The sequence below is a fragment of the Plectropomus leopardus genome, chromosome 3, assembly GCF_026936395.1.
Source record: "Plectropomus leopardus strain MGB_pleo_1.0 chromosome 3, ASM2693639v1, whole genome shotgun sequence".
NCBI classification, from domain to species: Eukaryota; Metazoa; Chordata; class Actinopteri; order Perciformes; family Serranidae; genus Plectropomus; species Plectropomus leopardus.
In genome coordinates this window covers 29507792-29530944 of record NC_142178.1, presented here as the reverse complement: position 1 = coordinate 29530944, position 23153 = coordinate 29507792, and the positions used below count along the sequence as shown (strand labels likewise).

The window sequence follows — 23153 nt, the reverse complement described above, 5'->3', positions numbered from 1 at the left end:
AAAAACAAAATAAAACTATTTTTTATTTTTGAGATTTTACGATGCAAAATCTGAAAAAAAAAAGATTCGTAATAGACTACTTCCTGTGTCTTAGCATTTTTATGACATTTGAAAGATCGTTTTAATGCCAATCGAGGCCTTGTTTTTAGATAAATTAATTTAAAGCCTTTTAAGACTTTTTAAGATCCGCCATAACCCTGGAAATACTGGGTCATAATTTGATCATGAACAATCCAGTCTGCTGCTATTTCTTGAAATCGTCAGATCATTTCAGCGACAGCCCAAACAACAAAAGCTACTCTACCTTCTTCCTGGGTCGTAGTTTCTCCCTCCACTCCTTCAGCTCCAGGCTGTGCTCCTCGTCCAACTCCTTCAGCTTCTGGGTCTCATGCTCGATGAGCAGGTGGCACTTCTCGTTCTGGAATATGCAGAGAGAGGCAGTGTTTACAAACCGAGCATACAAGAACTCATTATATGTAGAAGATAACTGTCCATAAAACATATTTAAATATTTTAAGATTTTTTAATAAAAGTAAACTTGAGTGTATTTTCAGATCTCTACCTGCAGCTGCTGAAGCTCTCGGATGTTGGCGTCACACTGCAGCTGCAGGTCTCTCATCTGGTTTTCATGTTTCTGGTGCTGATGGAGCCTCTCGTTCTTCTGCCTCTTCTCTTCTTGGGCTGCAAACTGGGAGAGAGAGAGAGAGAGACACACAATTAAGCTTCAAATTTGGGCACATTTGTCCACAGAATAAAAGAAAAAGGCTGATTTAATTTCGGGCATATTTAATTCCACATTGCTCGTCACCTGTTTGACCTTCTCCCTCTCCTGCTCAGGGGTAATGGCAGCTCCGGTGATTCGAAGGCTCTTCTTGAACATGGCCATACGGGTTTTTGCCTCGCTGCGCTGAATCTTGGGCAGTCTGGTTTTCTCCTGCGTCTGCTTGTTCTTCAGCTCTTCGATCAGACGCTGGTTGTAGCGCTGCATCTGCTCCATTTCCTGTACAGTGAATACATCAGCAGATACAGAACATGAAGGAGCTTCCACAGCAAATACATTTTTTAAAATTCTGCGTCACCGTCACACAGTGTCAGACAGATAATGGGGAGCAGCCGAGAGAAAAGGATAGCACTATTTCCTCAGGATTAAATCATCAGTGTGGAATGTTTTTGTTTTCGGAGAAACTCAGGGTTACTGGACAGAGTGCATGCCGTGTGTAAACAAAAGCTGTACTCAGGAAACACAATGTACATGCTGGGCATATCACTGTGCTAACTTCTTGTGATAGCAACATTAACTGCTTTGTTTCAACAATGTTAGATTGAAAAAATGTGCATGCAGACTGTCGGTAGATGCAGTAACTTAAACCAGCGGTGAGTAAGAGAAAACATAAATAATACATAAATTGGTGAAGTTATGAGTAGAGGAAAAGTCTGCTGGCTGCTAAGCTACTTTATGCAACATTAAATGCCATAGGCTTATGCTTAAAACATTAGCCTGCAGTGTATGTGGGGGAAAGATGACTTAAAAAAGCTAGTTATTTTGTCTATGAACCTTGACAGTTATTACTGAGCTGACTGTTATACTTTTGTTAACAGATCTTGTTGATAATGCACGTTTTATGGCTGCTGGGAGAAGTTTGTCTTCAAGTCAGACAGCCCTGACAGTTAAGGAAAAAAATCCTGGTCCGATTTAAAATAAAAACATTTTTTCTGGAGAGGGTTTTCTGACAGAATGTACCAGTAATAATCATTTACAATTATTTAGATGTTGTTTTTACCATTTTTGGCCAAAAGCAAATAAAAAATGGGGTTACAGCCTCTCCTGAAACCGACTGTGTTAAATGAGCATTTATTCTCAGCTCATATCGATCTCCAGCCCCTAAACTGAATCGAATCGAAATTATGTCTAGGCAGACTTTGTGATACTAGCAAATATCGAATCGAATTTTTGTCCAAAAAATCGATATAATATTGTATCGTGTTAAAACAAGTGATTTACACCCCTAGTAGAAGAGCTAAAATAAGGCCCTGAGCCAGCCGGTACCTTCTCGTGTCTCTTCAGCAGCTGATGTCTTTGCATGAAGTACTGGTCTTTGAGCTGCTGTTTGAACAGCTGGTGTTTCTCCTGCAGATGGCGCTCTTCCAGCTCCCACATGGCCGCCTCCCGAGCTGTTTAAGTGAACAAAAGACAAAGCTAAATGTTTACACAGAAGAACCATTCACAGGTTTATTGGAGGGGAATATCTCATCAACATGACACCTCATTTTAGGACCATTCTGTATCTCTAGATGGTCTGCCGTGGAGACGCAGCTGAAGACAGCGGCTGTTGGCTGGAGTTACATCATTAAAAGCACATAGCTGAATGCTTGAGCCAACCAACATCAACTTTACTAATGAGGTTTCAGCTTTGAACTATCTCACATTTTCTAATCACAGCGAAAGCTACTTTTGCAGCTCCTGAAGCACAGTTACACCCTCCCGTGACTCGGTTCAGTGAGCAATACTGAGAAGTGTTGTTTGTGCGGCTCCTGGCATATTAAGCATGGGATTAAGTCCCATGCAGTGCTAACTGCTAACAGGCTGCTGGTTACTGCAGTCGTGTCAGAAGGTGCCGCAGTCAGTGCTGGTTGGGCTGAGAGTATTTCAGGCATGTTTACTGCTAATCTGACTCACCATAAATAAGATCGTTAGGTTCAATGTTCAACGTTTTGCAGTAAGATGACAAAAATAAAACCTGCAGCTACCACTAGAACAGGATTTGGAGATACTGTTTGTGATAAAGGCATAGTTTGGATTATTTGAAGTGGGGTTGTATGAGGTATTTATCCATAGTCAGTGTGTTACATACAGTAGATGTCAGTCAGCATGCTTCAGGTTCAGGGAAGCAGGCTGCAGTCTGAAAAGCAACATGTGTGCCTCATATCAATCCATCAAACAAACTATCTACACCTTCATGGGTTGTCTGATGGAGTGGATGTTTGCAAGTCATAACCATGGGACTATGTCCCGTCACGACCCGATCATCCCACATGACCTGAACACAGTATTACCTTTTTTGACCTTTTTTTTGAACAGTAAATATAGCCAGTTGTTATTTTTACCTCGGAGAAGCTGCTGCTTGTGGTTGAGGCAGTCTCTCTCAATGGTAGCGAGTTCATGTTTGTGTTGCTGGATAATCTTCTTCAGGGAGCTGTCGAGTTCCTGCTGTTGCTTCTGAAGAAACTCTTGTTCCTAGATGAAGGGAGACGGAGATTATTAATGACATGAGGAGAAACAGGTCCTGGTGGTAATCTCCTAATCTGTAATACACAAAGAATTGGACAAAGGCAGAGAATCACTCAACCTGCGACCACAACAGTAAATGATCAATCTTAGCCTAATTAGTGATGCACTTCTACGCACACAAAACCTTTATCATTACATTAAGTGGGACAGCTGAGTATGTGTGTTTGCTGGCCTACAGGCTTTGTGCCAACTTTACCTCAGGCTAAACTCAGCTTGAGCTGATGAACCAGACAGTTACAACTGGCTATAAAGACTGTTTCACCGGCTTGTCACATTAATCCGGCCTACTTGGCTCACCCAGTACAGAGGAACTTGACATTATACACGCCACATAGTGCTTGGTGATATACAGTTAGCACTTTCAAGCTTTATCCAATGCCTCTAAATGTCTAAAATTTACCTTGCAGATTGTAAATTTAGCATGTCATTAGGGAATGGGTAGAACAAAAGAAACAACCTGTAAAACTTGTTAAGTGCCGAGTAATAAACTTTAAGCACTGGTGACTTTCTGGTACTGCTGTGATTTATTATGGAACAATACTTGTGGGGAAAAAAACCAACTACAACTTACAGCATTTTATTCTCAGTGAAAACATTCATTGTTTGGCGCCCAAATTTAGAGTTTTGCGGATAGCACAGCACCACTTTAGGCTTCGGCTCAATCCCAATACCCCCGTTCCCCTGACCAGTTTGCCCTTATCCCTCTGTTTCGTGTGTTCATGTCTAGGGATGGGGTGTCCAGATTCTTGTTGGGATAGAGGGGGTAGGCCAAAGTTTCAGGACTTGATGGCCTTCCAAACAGTCATTTTCAAATCACACTTCAAACTGTGTGTTATAAGAAAATTTTGTCTAGATGGCTGCACAAACAACAAAAGAAACCAATAACTGTGTTTTGTTAGTAAAGATTTAAACTACGATAACTATTGTATTAACTTGGTTTAATGTCACTTAAATGTACCATGGTCCTTTTCTTTACAACAAGCATAAGTTAAGTTTAGTTTAGTTTAATTTGTACATATATATGTATAGAAAAGACAGAAAAAAGAAAATTAAAAAGTTTAAGCACTGTGCTGGAGAGGTTATAAGCCAAAAATAGCTTATGGAGATACCTTTCCTAATAAATAACTATAATCATTGATTTAAAAAAATAAATAAATCTAGTAGTATGCTGTAACTAGCTAGCTCATGTTGTGCACGACAGTCAGACATATTTAATATTTAGACATCATTTAGACATCATTTTAATTCAACAGTGAAGTTGCTGCACTTGGTACCGCTCCTGTTGCATTAGTGCAGACTGGCAGGATACACAAGAAAATGAGCCTGAAGAGCAACGCTCGTGGTATGGTGATGAACCAGTGTTTTTGTTCATTTGATGACTTGTTTTATGAATTTATAGCATGAAACTTAAGTTGTGAACAAATCACAAGTGTCCATGCTTTTCTGTCTCCATCAGATAAATGGCAAATGTCATGGCGATAATACCAATACTGACATAGCTGCGTGTATTTACCTCAATGCCATCGATGGTTAGTAAAAATATAAAAATAATTAAAAATAATAATAAATGGGGCAATAAATAATGATCAAAAGAAATGGGATTAGGCCTTGGTGTTGGCATGTACTATTGTGTAGAAAAGACGGTGTGTGTGTAGTAAGTGAGTCATGCTTTATGAAACCCAAGAAAGAGACCAGATTCTAAATCAGAGGAGGCATCAAAACACACAGAGGTTTCACTTACATCCTGAATGGGAGCGCTGCACAGCGTGTACGACTGAAAGGACTGAATCATAACATGGGCCACTCCCTGTGGATCACAATACATAACCTCGAGACACTGCACTGAACACTGCAAATACACTCTGAACCAGAGGCAGACACTGCAAACTCAGGTAGGTGGAAGGTTTGGAAAGACACCTACCCTCACAGTTTAAAGTTTTTACCAACAATAGATAGAAAGACAGAGCTGAAGGAAACAGGTAGTTTGTGTCAAAATTCACAGCAAACCGAGCCCTTGTTACCTCCTCTGGTGGAGCTTGGATAATATCTTCTTTAAAACGTTTCATGATAGCGTTTGTCACATGCTTTGGAGAAAGTCCCACTTCCTGTTTACCCTGTATCAGGGGGGCAGCCATGAGCAATAGATGCATATAAAATGAGACAAAAGCTGTGGACAGATTAGCACTACGTGACCAAATAAATGAGAAGTGGCAGCGCAGACCGATTTAGCCCCTGTGAAACGAAACAGAGCTTATCTAAACCCTTATAAGACAGATCAGAGAGGCGTGTGTGTGCGTCCAAGTATCAAAACAAACTGCTATAAATAACGACTTTATAAGCTATCCCATCCTCCTAGGGGACTACATGTGGGCACAGAAAGTGACAGGAAATTGTGGTCTAACCTCTTTCTTGCGGTTTTTCAGCATGTTCTGGTACTTGGAGAGTTCTTTGTCCTGCTCGGCTTTGATGCGCTTGGCCTCGTCCCTGAGCCGGTTGGTGTGCTCCTGCTCCAGCCTCTCGATGGTCTGCTTCTGCTGCCGCTCCAGGTTCTCCACCTCCTGGTCGTACTGACGCTTCTTACTCTGCAGCACAGAGAGGGTTGCATTATATCAGTATCAAAAAGATGCAAATTATTTTCTTTTAATTACATATTAGAGACACTTTGAAGAAGCTGTAAATGTGAAAGAAAGAATAAACTAAGTCCAAAAATGCTTTTCCACAAGCAGGACAAAATACCACATTTTGAAATAACAAAATTAATATGAAAGCAGTAGTTACAAGAGAGGGTCATACAAAATTGAGAGGCAATTAGCAGTACATGTCACTCTTAAAAGAGCTCCGACAGTAACTATTATGCACCTTTTCAAAGGAGTATGAGGCAGCCAATAGTTCAAAAGAAGCCTAATGGGCTCTGCATGAATTGCTGATGAACACAAGTGCTGTCATGAACACAGCAAATTATTTTATGTAATATAATGGATTAAAAACAGTAACAGTAAAGTCAAAAAGGTTTACTGACAGGGATATACAGAAAGTGGACGGCACAGTTGCTAGTGACAGCCACAGGAATGACAACTGAAGGAAATCTAGTCATCATTCACAAAGTAATATGACCAGTTTGTCATTCACAAACTGCCTGTATCCAAGGCGAATTTAGAGAGTATGTAAGAACCACAAACTCTGGATCTCTGCTCAGTGGAAGAAACACGCTCAGATGACTCATCGTCTTTCACACTTTTTCCTACATCTGGATGGGTTTAGAGGGTAAAGGCAAACCTTCATTTAACAAACCACAGAGTGGGTTCTTTTTATACACATCCCTGTTTCTTCTTCCTCTTGTGTTCCCAAATCTTAAAGGTATATTGTCAGTTACTGTTTGTAAACACGCTTACCAGCAAAAGTGAAAGCCAACCTCTTCATTCTTTTTTGGTGTTTGGCCTCACTTTGTTTGGGTTTTTTCAGTGCTGTGTCTCTTGGATGCCTGCTGTGAACAGTGTGGCACCTGGTCTCTACCGTTTTATAAAATACCAACTTCACCAGAGCTCTGAGGGGTTACACGCCCGTAAATGCCCAGAAATAAGAAAAAAGTGATGACAGAGTCTCTGCAGATAAATAAATTACCAAACACTTCTAGTGGGTCATAATTGAAGATTTTGAGGAATTACTTGTGTATGATTCTATACATTGTTTTTTTCAAGAAAATTTTATTTAGTATACCTTTAAGATGGTAATGTTCTGTTGCACAATAACGCAACTTCAACAGCGGTTTTGTGGACCTCAGCATTAGGTGAAAAGCACTGAACCACCTTCCAAGAAAATTACATAACTGAATGTTAATGGGAGGTTTTGGACTGCAGAGTGCCACAGTTATTTCCATTTCTTAGTCATTGAAGTGAAGCGAACAATTCAGTGAGGTGCTCTGACAGACAGGGGTGGCTTTATTTCTTATCATATATCAATCATCACATGACACACAGTACAGACTGACACTTTCTCTCTCACTTTATCTATTTTTGTCCAAAATGCCTATTTTTGACTGTTCCTTATAAGGACTTGATGCGAAATACAGAGCGTACTGGTTGTCTGACATGGTTCATAACATCGAGGTAACTGAGCTGGCAGCTGGCAGTGCTAACTTCATAAGCAGTGCTAAACAACAGCCACAGTGCCAACAGAGCTAACAGTGCTAACCAGGGGTAACCAGAAGGTGGGAGCAAACTTCTGCAACAACGCCATACCGACATCAACAGCGATGAGCTAAGCAGCAGCGATGAGCTAAGCAGCGGTGATGAGCTAGCCAGTGTGATACACACATGGACTAACATGCACACATAGTCGGACGAGCTTCCAGCAACAAACTTAAGTAAAACGTGTATTACAACACAAACAGAGGTAGCATGACTCTTTGGCTCTGTACATGGGCTCTTTGTACATGGGGCTCCTGCTCTACCAGCTGAGCTACTGGGTGCCCTGGTAATGACGGTTTTAACCTGGATTATTAGTTTGTTTACACTTCAGAAGTCACTGTAACAGCTGGTTACTGAACTAAGACCTTAAAATAGCCATATTTTACTGCCATAACTAGAAATTAGTTACTGAAATAATGACACAAAGCATGGCCTAGAAAGGACCAAGAAAAACCTGAGACTAGCACATAAAACTCCCCGACTAGGGTGAAATTTTAGTAGTTGTTTTGGAGTTTTTGCTGGCCAGACTGGGCTCACATGGTCCACTGGAGAATATAAACATAACTGCAGTTTGGTTGGATGCATTTAAGACCACAGGTTTTAAAACAAAGTTTGCAGTCTCAGCCTCTAAAACTTCTGAGTGAGTGACTCACTGTGGTCTCCTGTTCAAAGCGCCGGTAGATCTGTTCTTTCTGCTGCTGCAGTTTGTTGCTGAGCTGCTGCTGGGCCCTCTGCTCCTCCTTCTGCAGGAGACGCAGCTCCCTCAGCTCCTGGCGCCTGAACAGGTGGAGGAAGAGAGGAGGTAGATGAAGGTAGTGACAGAGAATAAAAGTTAATCATATGTCCACACAGTTAAGGTTCCTGGAGGATGTATTTACATAAAACTGATGCCCTGTGTGTATCAAATGAAGGCAGGTGATTACCTCAGGAATCTCATCTCCTCGTTCTTTGTGTCATTGTCAGTGATGATCTTTGATGTGGTCACGCTAACTTCCACTCCATCCACGATGAATTTACGAGTCTTTTTCAACGTCTTCTTCTGACGCTTGTTGTCCTGCTTGTTGAACACAAGAAATTAAAGTTTATAGATGTATGTTCAGCTGTGGCAGTCTGTAATACAGTTTCTGATAATTATGGTTGCGAGTTACCTGTATGGAAACAGATCCAGGCTCTTTTGTTTTGGACAGAAAGCTTGAGATGGACAGATTCAGGTCTACGCTGCTGTTATCTGCAGCAGAGCCACTCCCCGAGTCTGAGTCTCTCTCCTTGTCATCCTTAGCTTTGTCTGGAACCGTCTTCTCATCTTCTGCATTTATTTTCTCCTTCTCTGTGAGCTTCTCTCCATCCTCTTCTTTTGGGACAACTTTTTCTTGCCCTGGTAGTGTCAATGTCACCTTGAGATTTTTGTACCTGTCCTCCTCCTCATTCTCCTCCTCCTCCTCTGCTGGCACGTTTGATTCCTCCACAACAGCCACCTTTTCTACCTGAGGAGTCTCAGTGACCTCTGAAATCTCTGTGCTGGCCTGTGGAGTGGCTGGAAGCTCAGCTGTATCCACTTCCTTTTCATCCTCAACTGCAATCTCCAGCTGCTGCATTTCCTTAGCGGGTGCCTCGGGTTCAGTCTCTGGTTCTGAGGAGGCAACATCTTCACCTACTTCTGGAGGCGCTTCCTCCACTGGTGTCTTCTCTACCTCTCCTTCCTCAGCTGAAGTGACTGCAGTCTCCTCCTTGTGCTCCTCAGGTGTAAGGACATCAGGCTCCTCAACAAAGCTAGTTTCCACCACATGGTTGGCCACAGGGAGCTCAGTGGGTGCGGGCACGGACACAATTGGCTCAACTTTCTCAGGGACTGATTCCAAGATGGAAGGAGAGAGGGGGATCTTCTCGTCCTCTGAGCTGGCAACACTGACATCAGAGGGGGCGCGTTTGTGGCCCTGAGGAAGGGGTAGAGGAGACAGTTATGCCTAGTTCAAACTACACAGTTTTAACCCTGATGTTACACTGAACGTCCTGCCAAACTTTGTTTAAATTATCAAACTTTACATAGAAAGAAAGGAACGAATACTTGATTAATTGTTTTGCACAGATTCGAATAACAAAATTCTGAGTTCTGATAATTCTGAATTTTAAAACAAATCACTGTTTCTGTTGTTACAAAATACTATAATGTTTATATTGCTTAAATCACGAATGCAGCAGGGCCTAATAAATGGTTTTACAATGATCGCTTAATCTGAGGATTATTTTCTAAATTGAATTATCATTAATCATTATGATTATAAAATGTCAGAAAGGCGTAACAATTACCCAGAGTGTAATTGAATACTGTATTCAATTTTTTTTCCAACCAAAACTCCAAAAGATATCCAGATTAAAACCTCAAACACATAAATTCTTCCACTTCAGAGGCTGAAAATTACTAAAATCATTAATCAATTATCAAAATAGCTGCTGCATAATTTCTGTCTATTGATTACCAGATTTATCTTGCATATACAATTACAGTACATCCTGCTCAGCGACAACATTTACACATTCCAGGTTTTTCCCTTATTCTGAAAGAGACAATATCCCTTCCAAGCTGTTTACGTAGCTAAAATGAATGTTACATTAATATTCCCATTTACATGCAGCTGTACATATTCAGACTGACATGTTGTTTATCATGTCAAATTATGGAAAAGTGGAACAGCTGTTGCTTGTACAAGCATTTCTCAGAGTTTTTTCACCGGCGGCAGATGTGTCAGACTGAACGCACAGCCTCCATCTTTCATCCCAATAACCACCTTCTTAAAAATTTTGGTGTTGCAGTATTTGCACATATCAAAAATCCTGTTAATATCACAATCTTTCATAATGTTCAAGAGTAGGTGTGTTTCTTTTTTCAATCAGAAATGTGGGATTTTTTTCTGGGCATGCATCTCTATCACAGCCTTGCACACTGTTGGTGGGTTGATTTGTGTACAACATATCTATGACAGTGCACAGAGCCGACCGTAAACAGACAAGAGGCTGTGTGTCACAAACTGTGTTTAAAAAAAAAAACCCATGAAATGCATAATTCAAATGCACCATTTACATGTTCAAAGAATGCTCCTAAAACCCAAATAATGTTCTTAAAAAGGCCTAATTTGGAGTGTCCCAATGAAATACGCTGTTTACATGACCTGCATCAAATTAAGAATATTGTCATATTCTAAATAATATTACGGTGCATGTAAAAGTACCCAATAAACTGCTAGCATTTTTCCCTCAACAGTGTAAATTCCTCTAGCAAAATAACAGATTTGTAAATGTTTACCCACCAAGTGTGTTTCTGTATCTTCCTCCTCTTCTTCCTCCTTGTGGTCTTCAATCTCCTCTGTGACCTCAGCCTTCGCCTCAGCTATGAGCTCCCTAAGGGGCTTGCTGTCTGTCACACTGGACACAAACGAATGCTGTTCAGAGGGCAAATAAAAGAAAAAAAATGAATTTATGTTAACAGCCTTTATATAGCATTTGTTGTGGTAAGCCCAGCATTTACCTGCTGCCAATAAAAGCACTTCAACGAAGTTGGCAGCAAAGACTGAACACCCCACAGACAACTAATCCCATTGATATAAATTGCTCACAGCGTAACAGACCGTTCTATTTTGACTATATTAGACACAACAAAGTACATAAAAAACAGACAAAAAAAGAAGAAAAACAGCACACACATCAACACAATTCTGGGCAGATATTTCAAACTCTCTCCCCCGTGTCCCTCTGTTACTCTCCCTCTGAAGTTTTCACTGGTTTGCTTTCGTGACCTCACAATTAACAAATACAGCAATCATTTTCTTTAATGCAAACAAAGATAAGACCCCCCCCACACACACACACATGCACACACACACACCGTATCTACATCTCTTGACAACCTCACCTTCTTCGGTTTAGAAATCTGCTGCACGTACTCTATCGCTGGCCTGAGAATGTGAAGCTTCTTCGATATCAAAACCTTCATTGGTGGCAGGCCGCTATTTTGTATTTTCAAGCCCATTTAGTCTTCCTCTGCGCAGAATAATCCTTCACCTGCAGCGCTGTACAATATTTCCTGTGTGTGTGTGTGTGTGTATGTGTGTGTATATCGATGTGTCCTTACTGCCTCTCTGTAAATAAGTGGCTCTGACTTGGTGAGCACCTTAAACCCTATGGAAAAAGAAAAGCCTGCACAGCTGACGTCAGCTTAGGCACAAAGGGATGAGTGTCAGTCCTGCCAGGGACACATGGTTCAGTACACTGTCGTGACACCCAGCAGGTACACAGATGTCGTCTAGGACTCTGCTGATTTGCTCTGAATGGCAGCTGTTACACGGAAATGGGATGGGGCATGAGGATTATCACTATATTTATGGGGCCAGATACTGGGCTGAGGTAACTGATGGACAGTGAAATGGGGGTTCGGAGCTTTAGTGAAAAAGTTGTGTGAATGTTGAAGAGAAAAGGTACCTGCAGCAGCTGTGTTGGATTCCATCTGTTGTCCACATGCTTGTCCAGACACCGCTTTAAGAAGTCACTGAATTCTGGGGACCTTAAAGGGTGGAAATAATAAAGAAGATACATTTGAACATTGTCTTGCACAATAACAAATGTATTGCTCTACAACATCAAGGATCTCTACATGGCTAATGAGTCATTACAACTGACTGACTTTGTTCAGGGAGCCACATTTTTCAGAAAGCTGCGGGCCTGGGTGCCGAACATTTCCCTGTGCTATTATTCTCATTATGTATGTACATTAAGCACAATACCCCACGATATTTTCAAAATGTTCATTACACTACAATGCAATTTACATTTACTTTTTACACTTTCTTCCTCTACTCTGTTTAAACAGCCTGCAGTCCAGTCAAAGGTTTAGTGAATTTTCATCACATGACTGGTGGTCTCTGCTGAGTCATTCATGGCTTCCCAGTTGCGATGAGAAGTGCAGAATTTCATGTTTTTTGACAGGATTTTATTATTGCAATGGTTGTATTTTGGGCAAAGTTTAAAACAAAACATGTAGAATGAAGTGATTTTGATGTATATCACAATTTTAAGCTTAGATTTGGTTACATTTTCTGATGGAAGCATTTGTCACACATGATGAAGGAGTGTTGGGAATGTGATTATAATTTCTGTTTTTACAGTTTCTACCTATGATAAATGGCATCATAAATATATTTTAAGCCTGCTGGCAGGTTGTGGGTTCAAAGGCAATTAGGCCAAGTGCACAAAAAATGCTCTGCTGGTTTGCAGGATTGATTGGAACAAAATGTCCATTATTTGTAAGATTCTTTTTTTCTTCAGGTTTTACATTTTATTCCCTTGTAAACAGAAACAATTAGCGGGCGGAGCTGGCCTGCAAGCAGCCAGAAGAATAGGACTACAATATAGTTCTGCAAAATTAATCCAATACTTGGCCATTCAAACTACAGAGCTTCTCCCCCGTTCCTGACAGGATCACAGCGCTCCATGCGACAACTCACCAGCGTGACGGCTGCATCAGAGTGGGAGGATCAGACTTGGCTATTTTCAGCAGGACTCTCATGGGGTTCATCTCATGATTGGGCGGCTCAATCTGTGCCAACTCAATCAAGGTGACCCCAAGGGACCAGATATCAGCCTTATAGTCGTATGGACGGTCCTTGGACGTCTCGCACATCACCACCTCGGGAGCCATCCTGGAGGGAAAGAAGTGTGGCACAAATTTTAACCAATGCTTTTCTAAGAAAAGCAGCAAAAGAAATCCATCCACTCCTGTTATATACAATTATTGGAAGTTGGTTCATCAAGATAAACAGTAGGAGGTGCTAATTCTCCAGTCAGGTGCCACTGAAGAAGACTGACAATGAGATGACGTAATTAAAAGAGTGCCAGCTAAACCTCAAACAAAGGAAGACAATGGATGTACAATAACAGAGAGCACAATTAACAAATAAGATAGAGTTTTGAACGACAAATATGTGCTCTCAGAAGATTTCTGGTTACAGCTCTGTGTGCAGAGCATGTAAAAAGCCATCCAGACAACAAAGAGAGCTCCTTGTGATCTTTGCAATGACTGTGCATCATCATTTTTTGGTTAAATCTGCTTCAACTGCACTTGGTTGTATTTATCTATTATCAATACAGCAACTTTTCCACCTTCTACTTTTTGTGATATTTTGAGATATTTTTATGCTCAAAGTGAAAATGTCCATATAAAGAGGTGGATGGAAACACACCTATTACATATTAAATGCATGTGTCTTTATTCAATATTGTGCAAGAAAGGCAGCACTGACAGTGACTAACAGTGTTCTTTTTTATTTCTTCAATAAAAAAGTTTTTTATTGACTATGAAAACATTTTTGTTTTATTTTACTGCACTCACCAGTAGGGCGTTCCAATAAAAGAGTCTCTCCTCTGCAGGGTTTTTGTGTTTTTGGCAGACACACCAAAGTCAGCTGAAAGACATGTGACAAGGCAAACCAGAGATTTGCCAGAGGAACACCACGCTCATCATTTATTTTCTAAATGCAGCCACACAAACCAAACAAGAACAAAATGAAAAACTGTCCCTCTGAGCCGCACAACTTCTTATCTCATCAGTGCATGAAATGAACACAAAATAACACAGTCCAAGCCAAAGAAACCATATGCTGTCATAACATTCTTCTTACAGTTACATGATGACATCATGCCTTGTTGTGCCATGTGTGAGTAATGGCTCATCAGTGTCCCGGCACAGGCACCTCTGTGTGTGTTATGTCCCTGGACAAAATGCTTGCTGTGTGTTATTTTGCTTTTCCACCAGCAGTGACTCATGCCCCTCTAAGTAAGCTATGTTACTGCATCTGCAGTGGACACATGTTTGTTTACACACTAAGCAGCAGGTCCAAACAATTGCTATTGTGCATACTGGTAATTAATTCATGTTATGATGTCTGCAAAAGAAATGCAACACTAAGACTGTGCAGTATATGTTGGTAAATTTCTTTTACAGCTCCTTAAGGCTCTTCCACTGATTTCACCCATTCAAGTTCAGTATACACTTATCACAAATAAATCTATTTATCTTGTTATAACTGTTGTATAATGTCTTATCTTGTGTTATGAAACAGCACTAAAACTCAAAATGTACCATCAACATGGTTCTTAAATTCTACACAGAATTTGGATGTCACTCTGGAAATCTTACTTCTGTCAAAAAATGTGGTGACTTGTTGTATAGTCACCACATTTTTTGACAGACCGTTTTACATTCATGGAGCGTAACGTCATGAGCAGGATCATGTGAACTTTACAAGGTAGTAAAGTTGTTTTTCTGATCTATATGACACCATGTGATACCTCAACTTGACACAGTGTTTCTGTTAGAGACCTGTGTGTGAATAATGACAACTAATACCCTCCTTTTATAACTTGAACCTAATAATGTATTTGAACTGCATGTGTGAAAGCGGCTATAAATGGATGGTATCATTGAACAGTACATTCCCCTGCCATTTTCAAGAGTTATATCATGCCAAAACATGAGATAAATACATGGAGACTATGGTGAAAGGCACAAAGCCTACATTGCCAGACTATGAACTCATTTATGGTTTTTCCCTAAAAAAGTTTAAAAAAAAAGAACTGCATGACTGAACCACAAAAAATGTACTTTTAAAGCAAAACAATTCACCATAGTTCCTAACTTTTTCTCTCTCTGTTTTCTCCCCAGAGCCTACAACATTTAACCATCTATAGACTGGAGTCATAATCTTATAAATTCTGTGTATTATAGGAGACAGTGTCTTCGGGTATCCTGCTGGGAAAAATTATGTACTTTCTGGTGGTGAAAGAAGAATCGTCACTTATGACCAGTTAGAAGTGTGTGTATTTATCTGCTCATACTTGGAGACTCTGCTCTCTGCCCGTATTTTTTTCTTATTTTGCTGTGTTCGGGACATTCCTAGACGGAGCGTGCAGGTGAGAGCGGTTTGATAAAAAAGGTACCAACCAGGTACCATACACTGCATGTCTATGCTCTCTATTCACTTCCCATGAAGAGCAGAAAAAGCAGTTGTGCCATGCATGGTGTTTGAGATTCAACTTTATTCAAACGAGTCTGTCCAAACGAGTCTGGACTAAACTGTCAAATTAGGCATTGTAGTTTTAAACTGAAACATTATTTACCTGTGTTTAATTGCCTATTTCTTACCTCATTATTTTCAGAAATAGATTTTGATGAATAGTTTAGACAGACTGAAAAACAGAAAGACACGGCTCATAAAAAATGGCGAGCAGAAAACATAAGATCGCCCAACCAGTAGTGCATTTATCAAATCAGGTGCATTTCACGATAAGGTACGTCGCTCGGAGAGCCCGCCGAGTGGACAGTTAGGTGCAACATGCATCCCCTAGCAGCCTCACCGGATTTGGTGTAAATGTAGTGTAAGCTGCATGTATCCAAGAAGAAATTACACAAAATACTCAACTAAAGTTCGGGGAAACGACAGGTGGACAAAACTCGTTCCGAAATGACAGTGAATCTGGGGTTGGCTTTCACTTTTGCTGACAACGCTGAATACAAACAATAACTAACAATACCTGCATAGTATACTTGGATTTAACTTCGCCTTTACCAAAGCTCAGTTTTAAAGGGGAACGAGAGGGTTTTCTACAAGATGTGGGCACCTTCCCTACAATAACCTACTGGACTGCACAGCGGACTTAGAACGTAGAGGGTGCTGCAACATTAAATGGCATCCCTCCAGCACCTCTGTGAATGCCTAATACTTTCTCCTGGGTATCGATTATTGTTTCTCTCTGCCTTAGCTAAGTATTCCCTGATACATGTGAAATATCTAAGCTGTGAGCACTGAAAGAAATGTCCATGTAAGGTCCTATGTAGTATTGCCCTATGTAAGTATACCATGCTGTTTCTTTTGTTTGTTCATTTGTTTGATTGTGTTTTTTTGTTGTTTTTAATTATCATTTTATAACTTATGTGCTATTGCTGTCATGTGTGTTTGGTATTTTCAAAAATTCAACAAAATATTGTTAAAAAAAACCCCCAAAAAACAGACTTTGCCCTTACCCAGCTTGACATCACCGTCCAGCGTGAGGAGGATGTTTCCAGCCTTCAGGTCTCTGTGGATGATTTTGTTATCGTGGAGGTAGACGAGGGCCTCCAGGGTCTGCTTGCACACCACCCGGATCTGAGGCTCTGTCAGGGGTCTCTCCAGTTCTACCGGGGATCACACAAACACATGCTTAGAATTCCTTACTTAGAAAACACTCATGCAACCTAATCGTAGATGGTAAGATGGGCTTAGCTACATTCATTGTATTAATAATTGAAAACTGTAGTGTGTGGGTGGTCTACAGAGGTGTTTTGATATCTTAAAATGGCCTTTTTTTCCACTTTGCTGCTCTGTGAACAGTTTCTGTTTTCACGTGACAACCTGTATGCAAAGTGGAAATGCTGACTCACCGAGCATGACTGCATCCACAGCCCCTCCTGCACAGAACTCGATGAGAATCTGCCGATAAGGGGAAAAGGAACACACAGTCAGTGTGTTTTTCAAAACTGGCAACACAGGTATTTGTTTATGTAAAACCGTGGCATCAAATAGTCTTCACTGAGCGTTCATTATTTAGAGATTAGCAGTGAGCTATGCAATGAAAATTTCTAACAGAGGTGATAGCAGGGCATTCATGGAGCAGTAATGCTTCGGCTGAACCCTGTGACCTGTCAAATCTATAGTGAGGGCCTGGAAAGTTCTCAAGTCCAGAGAGACATGCCCACCTCCATGCATTTAGTCTGCTGCAACATGCATGATATCAAAGAGACTCCACATCATCATCGTAGCATACCCTGAATACTCACTTGACTAAAACAATTTGAGAATGAACTTCCAACCAGCCTGCGTGAATGAAACACTCTGAGCCCTTAAAGGCATTTAAGAGCTTTCAGGTTGGAAGTTGACGTAAGAGGATTGGCCCAGTTGGGGCCACATTGTGGAAAAGGTTTCACACAGCTGCTGGGTAGCTAGCTAGCTATATTGCCAGACCTCGGCCTTATTCTGTAAATAGGATTAAAGTTTCTATGGACACAGCACTTCAGGCAGGGGGGAGTATGATAACGGCAGTAGAAAAGGTACAGCATCTGGAGCGGTGTCTTAAGCAAAGCCACGAGGCTCTCTCCTCTACACTGAAATTTGGGAAACATTTGGCCAAATGTGACACATTAAGGAAGAGGAAGTTAGGCCACAGTTCTGCAACTTTGTATCCATTGAGAAACTATTTGTAGTTGATTCACTGGTTAAGGCCCTGCTTATGTGACAGGGTCAACCTGCATTCAAATTAATAAGTGACAAAATCTTCTAGAGCCTGTTTCCTAAAAATAAATAAATAAATAAATAAAAAATTGTGGCAATTAACAGCAGGGTTGTGCAGTGGTATGGGAGTGTCACTTAAATGGCCCATTTTTGGGGGAGTGTAGACCAATTTTAGAAAGCCAATCTCCCCATTGCTGCGACTGAAGCAAGCGCTCTCTTTTTTTGGATAGTACACATCAGCTGTTATTAAACACTTTATTTATTTTCAGCACTATAATATTTAACAGTAGAAAGAGAGTGCATTGCTTATTCCCGTGGACTGCGGGCATCTTTTGGTCTAATTGCAGATTATGTGACTGTCTATTATGCTGTAATATCAGGCTTTATTTCTCCAAAATATGATTCTGTTTCAACTTTGGTATCCCCTGTGGCTGTACCACACTACCCACATTCAAATGACTGGAAGGACTGGTGTGTCAGCCGCAACGCCTGATTTGTTGTGAACGCAGCCTCAATAACTTTTCACCAAAGTTCAATGGCATTCCATTATTCAGTTGAGCTTTTCAAGACTGTTCTTACAACAACAAAGCCCTTAAAGGACATACAATGCCTGGAGTCTCAGAACAGTCTTGGCTATTCAACACGCACACCATTCTAGTGTTTCTCTGTAGGCGTGCTGTTGTTTTAATGGCTCTGCTGCTGTACAATGGCCTCTACAGTGGTTTTTCAGAGTGGCAGCAGTGAGAGAGGAACCACAGGCCAGGGCTGTGGCTTCCTCTCCCACTTGTTTATTTGACACACACAAATACATGCATAAGTGTGCACCCACATATTTTCTACTCCATTCATGTGGCACACACAGAGGGGATGTGAGACTGTATATGATCACACCTGCATGTTTTAACACCTAAAAGGCAGAATATATAAGTGACATCACAGCCTAGACACTGTTGCTGTGCTATCAAAATTGTAGCATAATAGCAAAAAGGAAAACAAAGATAAAATCGGTGACACATTTTAGCACGCCTCCCAATCCTCTTGGGATTATGTGGAATGAAGACTTTCATTTCCAGGAGGAAATATTCTGGACACTTTCTCTTCTTTGCATGAACAGGTGCCACACAGGCCAAGATAAAAATCAACAGACAACCTCAATCAGGCGGTGGCCATTGTTCAGAGGACAATGGGGAGGAAAAGGGCTGTGTGCTCAATAAAATGCACTGAAATTAACTACTCAGATAATCACCAGAGGTTAGAATGACAGCACAGTCTTTCTACATGCGTCAGACACTGTCTTTAGTATGGTGAATGTGAAATAGAAAAAGCCTGAATTACTGTGTTGGACCAACCTGTCATCAACCTCAGTCACTAAGTTCCTCTCACTAACTGTTTATCTATTCATGAACACTTCCCTTGCATTTAGGCCTCAGGTGGTATAATCCATATCTACTGACACAGGTTTTCCCCAGGGCCAAGGTAGGAGGCATTTAGGCATGATTTCACACAACTAGTCAATATGCACTGGAGATGTTCAAAAAGTGTGACACCTAAAATTCTACTTTGTTTTGCAAGGAATGGACTAACTTGTGGTAGTTTTCAAATTCAACAAATTGCCAAATATGCATGTTTCTGTGGCTATAGGGGCTACAACCAAAGGCATTTAAGATGAGGCTCATATAAAAAAAAACAAAAACGGATGGACTATAAACTGGTATGATGATTAACAGCTCTAAAAGCTTCTCGTTTCTGCTGCTTGTGAACTTTGGTGTCATATTTTGATAAGAATACTACAGTAGGAGAGGAACTTGCATAATACTGCAAAAGCCTTGCAGTAGCAGTACAGTGATGCAAACTAAAGGCATAGATACAATTGTGAAGGCACACTCTGAAGGCTATATTGCCATTATCATAACAACATTCGCTTTGTTTGATAAAGGCTGCATAAGCTGCACTGCTAAAAACATTCATTGCACCATCATAATTTAAAAACTGGTCTAACTTGTGTTTCAGAGGGAAACTTTGCTAAATCAAACTGCCGTATTATGTCCATATGTTCCTCTCTTTGGGTGGTAATACAGAGGAAACACTGATGACATGTCTCTCCAGAGAGCTCTTCCTTTAACTCACCCAAAGTTTGCTCTCATAATAGAAAGCGTCGAGCAGTTTGACAATGTTTTGGTGGTCGCAGGAGGCCAGGATGTCAATCTCCACCATGTAGTCCTCCAACTCCTCCTCAGTCTTTGTGTCAATAACTTTGGCTGCAGCTAGGATTCCCGTCTGTTTGTTCTGAGCCTGTAGGATAGAGAATGTTATGGCCAAGGGATTCATGCAGTTATTCGGGTCACAGTCTTATGATCTAGTTCAGATAATATGTGTTTGTTCTTATTTTACTGCTCTGGATGAACACATACAATCTGAAAACCCATTTAGGGCCAAACTTGGTTATAATTTATGTTGGACTTTAACTTGTCTTGACCTAAGACCAGCAAAAACCACCTCACGCAGACATTAAGAGCATCTAAAAACAACAAATAAACACTGCTTTGTTTTAGGTCTGTGTAAGTTAGCAGAACATGAGACATGTCTTGCTAAAGTGGAAATTTCTCCTGTTTTTTTTGGCTCCTCTGCAGGCAGGATGTGCTCAATGAAGTCGCCGCTGCGATATGGGATGCAGCTACTTCCTGGTGACCTGCCCGGGTTCCGTGGTCAGCCATACACGCCATTTAAAAAAACACAAACCCACATAATTTACTCATCAGGACTAAAGCAGACAGCTTGTATTTCACTATGAATCAATAAAGTATTTACTATCACAGTGATGCATCAGTGCAGTGGGGCATAACAATTGGTATGGCCAAAAGCCCAGACATACACTGCAATTTACTATTTGTAGATCTCCTTCAGCTTGACTCTGGAAATTCACTGCCAGTTGGACAAACATGAACTGCTTCCATGAAATTACAATAATAAAGGATCTGTTTTTGTACTTTTCCTTTCATAGGCCCAGCTCACGTGAGCCTTGCTGCTAGAATGCTGGGAAACTGGCAACCTGTGACTAAATCATTGTGCAAGAAGATTAGGCTTAATTTAAGTATGATACAAAGTAACACCGGCTTGAAATCTTGGGTAAATCCAACTATTTCAAAGTGTCCAAAAATAGCATTTGGCAGTAAAGAACAAAAACAGAGCACGTAGACTGCGTTCATTAGCCACAGACTTATGGTATTAGACTTGGTTGAGGCCTCCTGTGTAATGAAATTTACTGTCACTCATGCAAATGAAGCTTCGGGGTACAGCTATGCGCTGGGGTCAAACAAAACAATGGCACTATTAAAATGATGACAAGGGGGTTGTTTTGACATTAAGTCCGCTTTCTCAAAATGTAAAGGGGCAGTTATTTGGCTGGCTTGCTGGGGCTTCAAAAACAGCTTAAGAGCAGATATATGGAAGCAAATGAGAGATATACTGTAGGTATTTGAATTTTAACAGCCACCGGAAACTTTATCTTGAAATTCAAACACCACTGAATAAATAGCATTTAAACATAGTACTTTGAGAATCATGCACCTTAATCTATTTGTTCTGAATTCAACTCTTTGAAAATAAAATATTAAATTTCCTGATTTGCAATTACAAAGGCTAAAATTAATCCTCAGGACAGGACAGGCAATCAAGATTGGATGTTTTGACTAATCAAATTTGACTAATATTTTATTTGAAAACATTTTAACTTGAATTTTTAGATCTGAATTGGTCCTGAATGTCTTTGAGCAAACTTAATCTTTTTTTATAAATAATGGATCTTGAATATTTGGCTCTGAATTTGTAAACATCAAAGAAAACTCAAATGTAGCTTTCAAAATTGCAAACTAAGAAAAATAATGCTATAATTTCAAAGAGGTGAATTCAGACTGAAAAAAATCAGATACATGGTTTTCAATGTAAAATATTTCAATGCTATGTATTCAGTAGTGTTTAAACTTCAATATTGAGTATTCACCGGGTGTTAACAAATTCAAATGTTTATGTTGCTTATTTGCTCCCATACAGAGGGGACAAAAACATCACCACCAGCACCATAAAAGTGCCCCTGCTCTGAAAATGTCACAAGGTCAAGTCATTGTTTACATACGAATACAATAAAAATAATGCCAGTTCTCACCTCTCAATTCCATTGAGACCATTTTAGCAAGTCTCTCACATGTTAACAAACTTTACAGGGAGAGGGGTAAGATAAATTGGTTTATATTGTACAACACGGCAGTCGTAATTGTCACCACCTCTTCCACAATGCACTGGTTTGAAGATGGGTGGGTCAAAGCAATACAAGACTGAGGTGACACTGCTAGCACTTTGTGACAGGATTCAGAAACAGAGACTTAGTTATGGAGAACTACAAGACTAAAGTTTTGACCCATTTAAATGACAAACAAACAGAGAAAATGCTAACGTTACTCTCTACAAAGAACAGCTCTGCAGGATACATTACCTACCTTGAACACTTTCCCAAAGGCTCCATCTCCTAATTCACCGATTATCTCCCATATTTCCTCCGGATTTTCATCTCTGCGCACGTGTTCATACTGTTTCTTCTTCTTCTCTGCTCCCAATTTAAATATTTTACGGAAATTAAAAAACGACATACTGAATCCAGGGGCATTCAATTAGAAAGTTGAGAAAGGAATTAAACTTTAAACCACCAAAGTAGTGTCGCAGTAGTTAGTTGAACAGTTTACTTTAGCATTAGCCCTTTGAGTAACATACTGTAGGTGTCCCATTAACGCTAGTTATAAATATCCGCTTGGTCAACACAGCTTTCATAATAGTTCGGATCAAAACCTAGCCTAGCCTTTTGACACTGTTTTGGCCAGGTCGGAGAATAGCTCTTTCTCTTCGGGTCATGATAACCCCAAAACTGATAGCTAACAGTAAACGTAGACGTGTCCTACCATCTGGTATCCGCTAAAAAGAAGAGTTTATTTGAATGCAAAGTAGTAAGGGAAGCTCGCCGTTGTTCCAACTCCTGACGACCCACTGGCCCGACAACCCTGCGGGTCTCTTTTTAAACCAAAAGAAAAAGAAGATGAGTAAGGCGTCCTCCAAAATAGTTGTATTCCACAGAAGAATTCATTAATTTCCTCCAGGATACACCGGGTACAGTTAGTCCATACATTTACATTCGCTAAAACGCTAAAAAACAGTCATCTTCCCCTTGCTGTGAGACGGGTTTAGTAATCTAGCGGATTTAGTGTCAATGCGCGTTCACGACTGCGCGCAGCTGCCCTTCTTTCTCTTCGTGCTCCTCGTGCTTTGGCAGTTGGCGGGGTAATTTCAGTCTTCTGCTGCCCTCGTCCGCACGGGAGA

At 40.6% G+C, this 23153-nt stretch overlaps 1 protein-coding gene across 2 annotated transcripts in view; it reads right to left on the bottom strand.

Annotated features, from left to right (window-relative positions):
* LOC121941700 (STE20-like serine/threonine-protein kinase) overlaps positions 1–23153 on the bottom strand; it is a 26591-nt gene extending 3438 nt beyond the window's left edge. The window contains exons 1-17 of one of the 2 annotated variants that reach the window (XM_042484540.2): positions 22283–23153; positions 19917–20081; positions 16943–16991; positions 16547–16696; positions 13856–13928; positions 12972–13166; positions 11950–12031; positions 10782–10913; positions 8625–9410; positions 8400–8533; positions 8130–8253; positions 5692–5871; positions 3106–3235; positions 2048–2172; positions 809–1000; positions 563–688; positions 305–418 (exon numbers count right to left, since the gene is read on the bottom strand). In XM_042484540.2, the coding sequence (XP_042340474.1) occupies positions 305–418; positions 563–688; positions 809–1000; positions 2048–2172; positions 3106–3235; positions 5692–5871; positions 8130–8253; positions 8400–8533; positions 8625–9410; positions 10782–10913; positions 11950–12031; positions 12972–13166; positions 13856–13928; positions 16547–16696; positions 16943–16991; positions 19917–20081; positions 22283–22432 (2907 nt within the window). In that variant the 5' untranslated portion in view covers positions 22433–23153. The remainder of the gene's footprint in view (positions 1–304; positions 419–562; positions 689–808; positions 1001–2047; positions 2173–3105; positions 3236–5691; positions 5872–8129; positions 8254–8399; positions 8534–8624; positions 9411–10781; positions 10914–11949; positions 12032–12971; positions 13167–13855; positions 13929–16546; positions 16697–16942; positions 16992–19916; positions 20082–22282) is intronic. The other variant, XM_042484541.2, reaches the window with a different exon arrangement.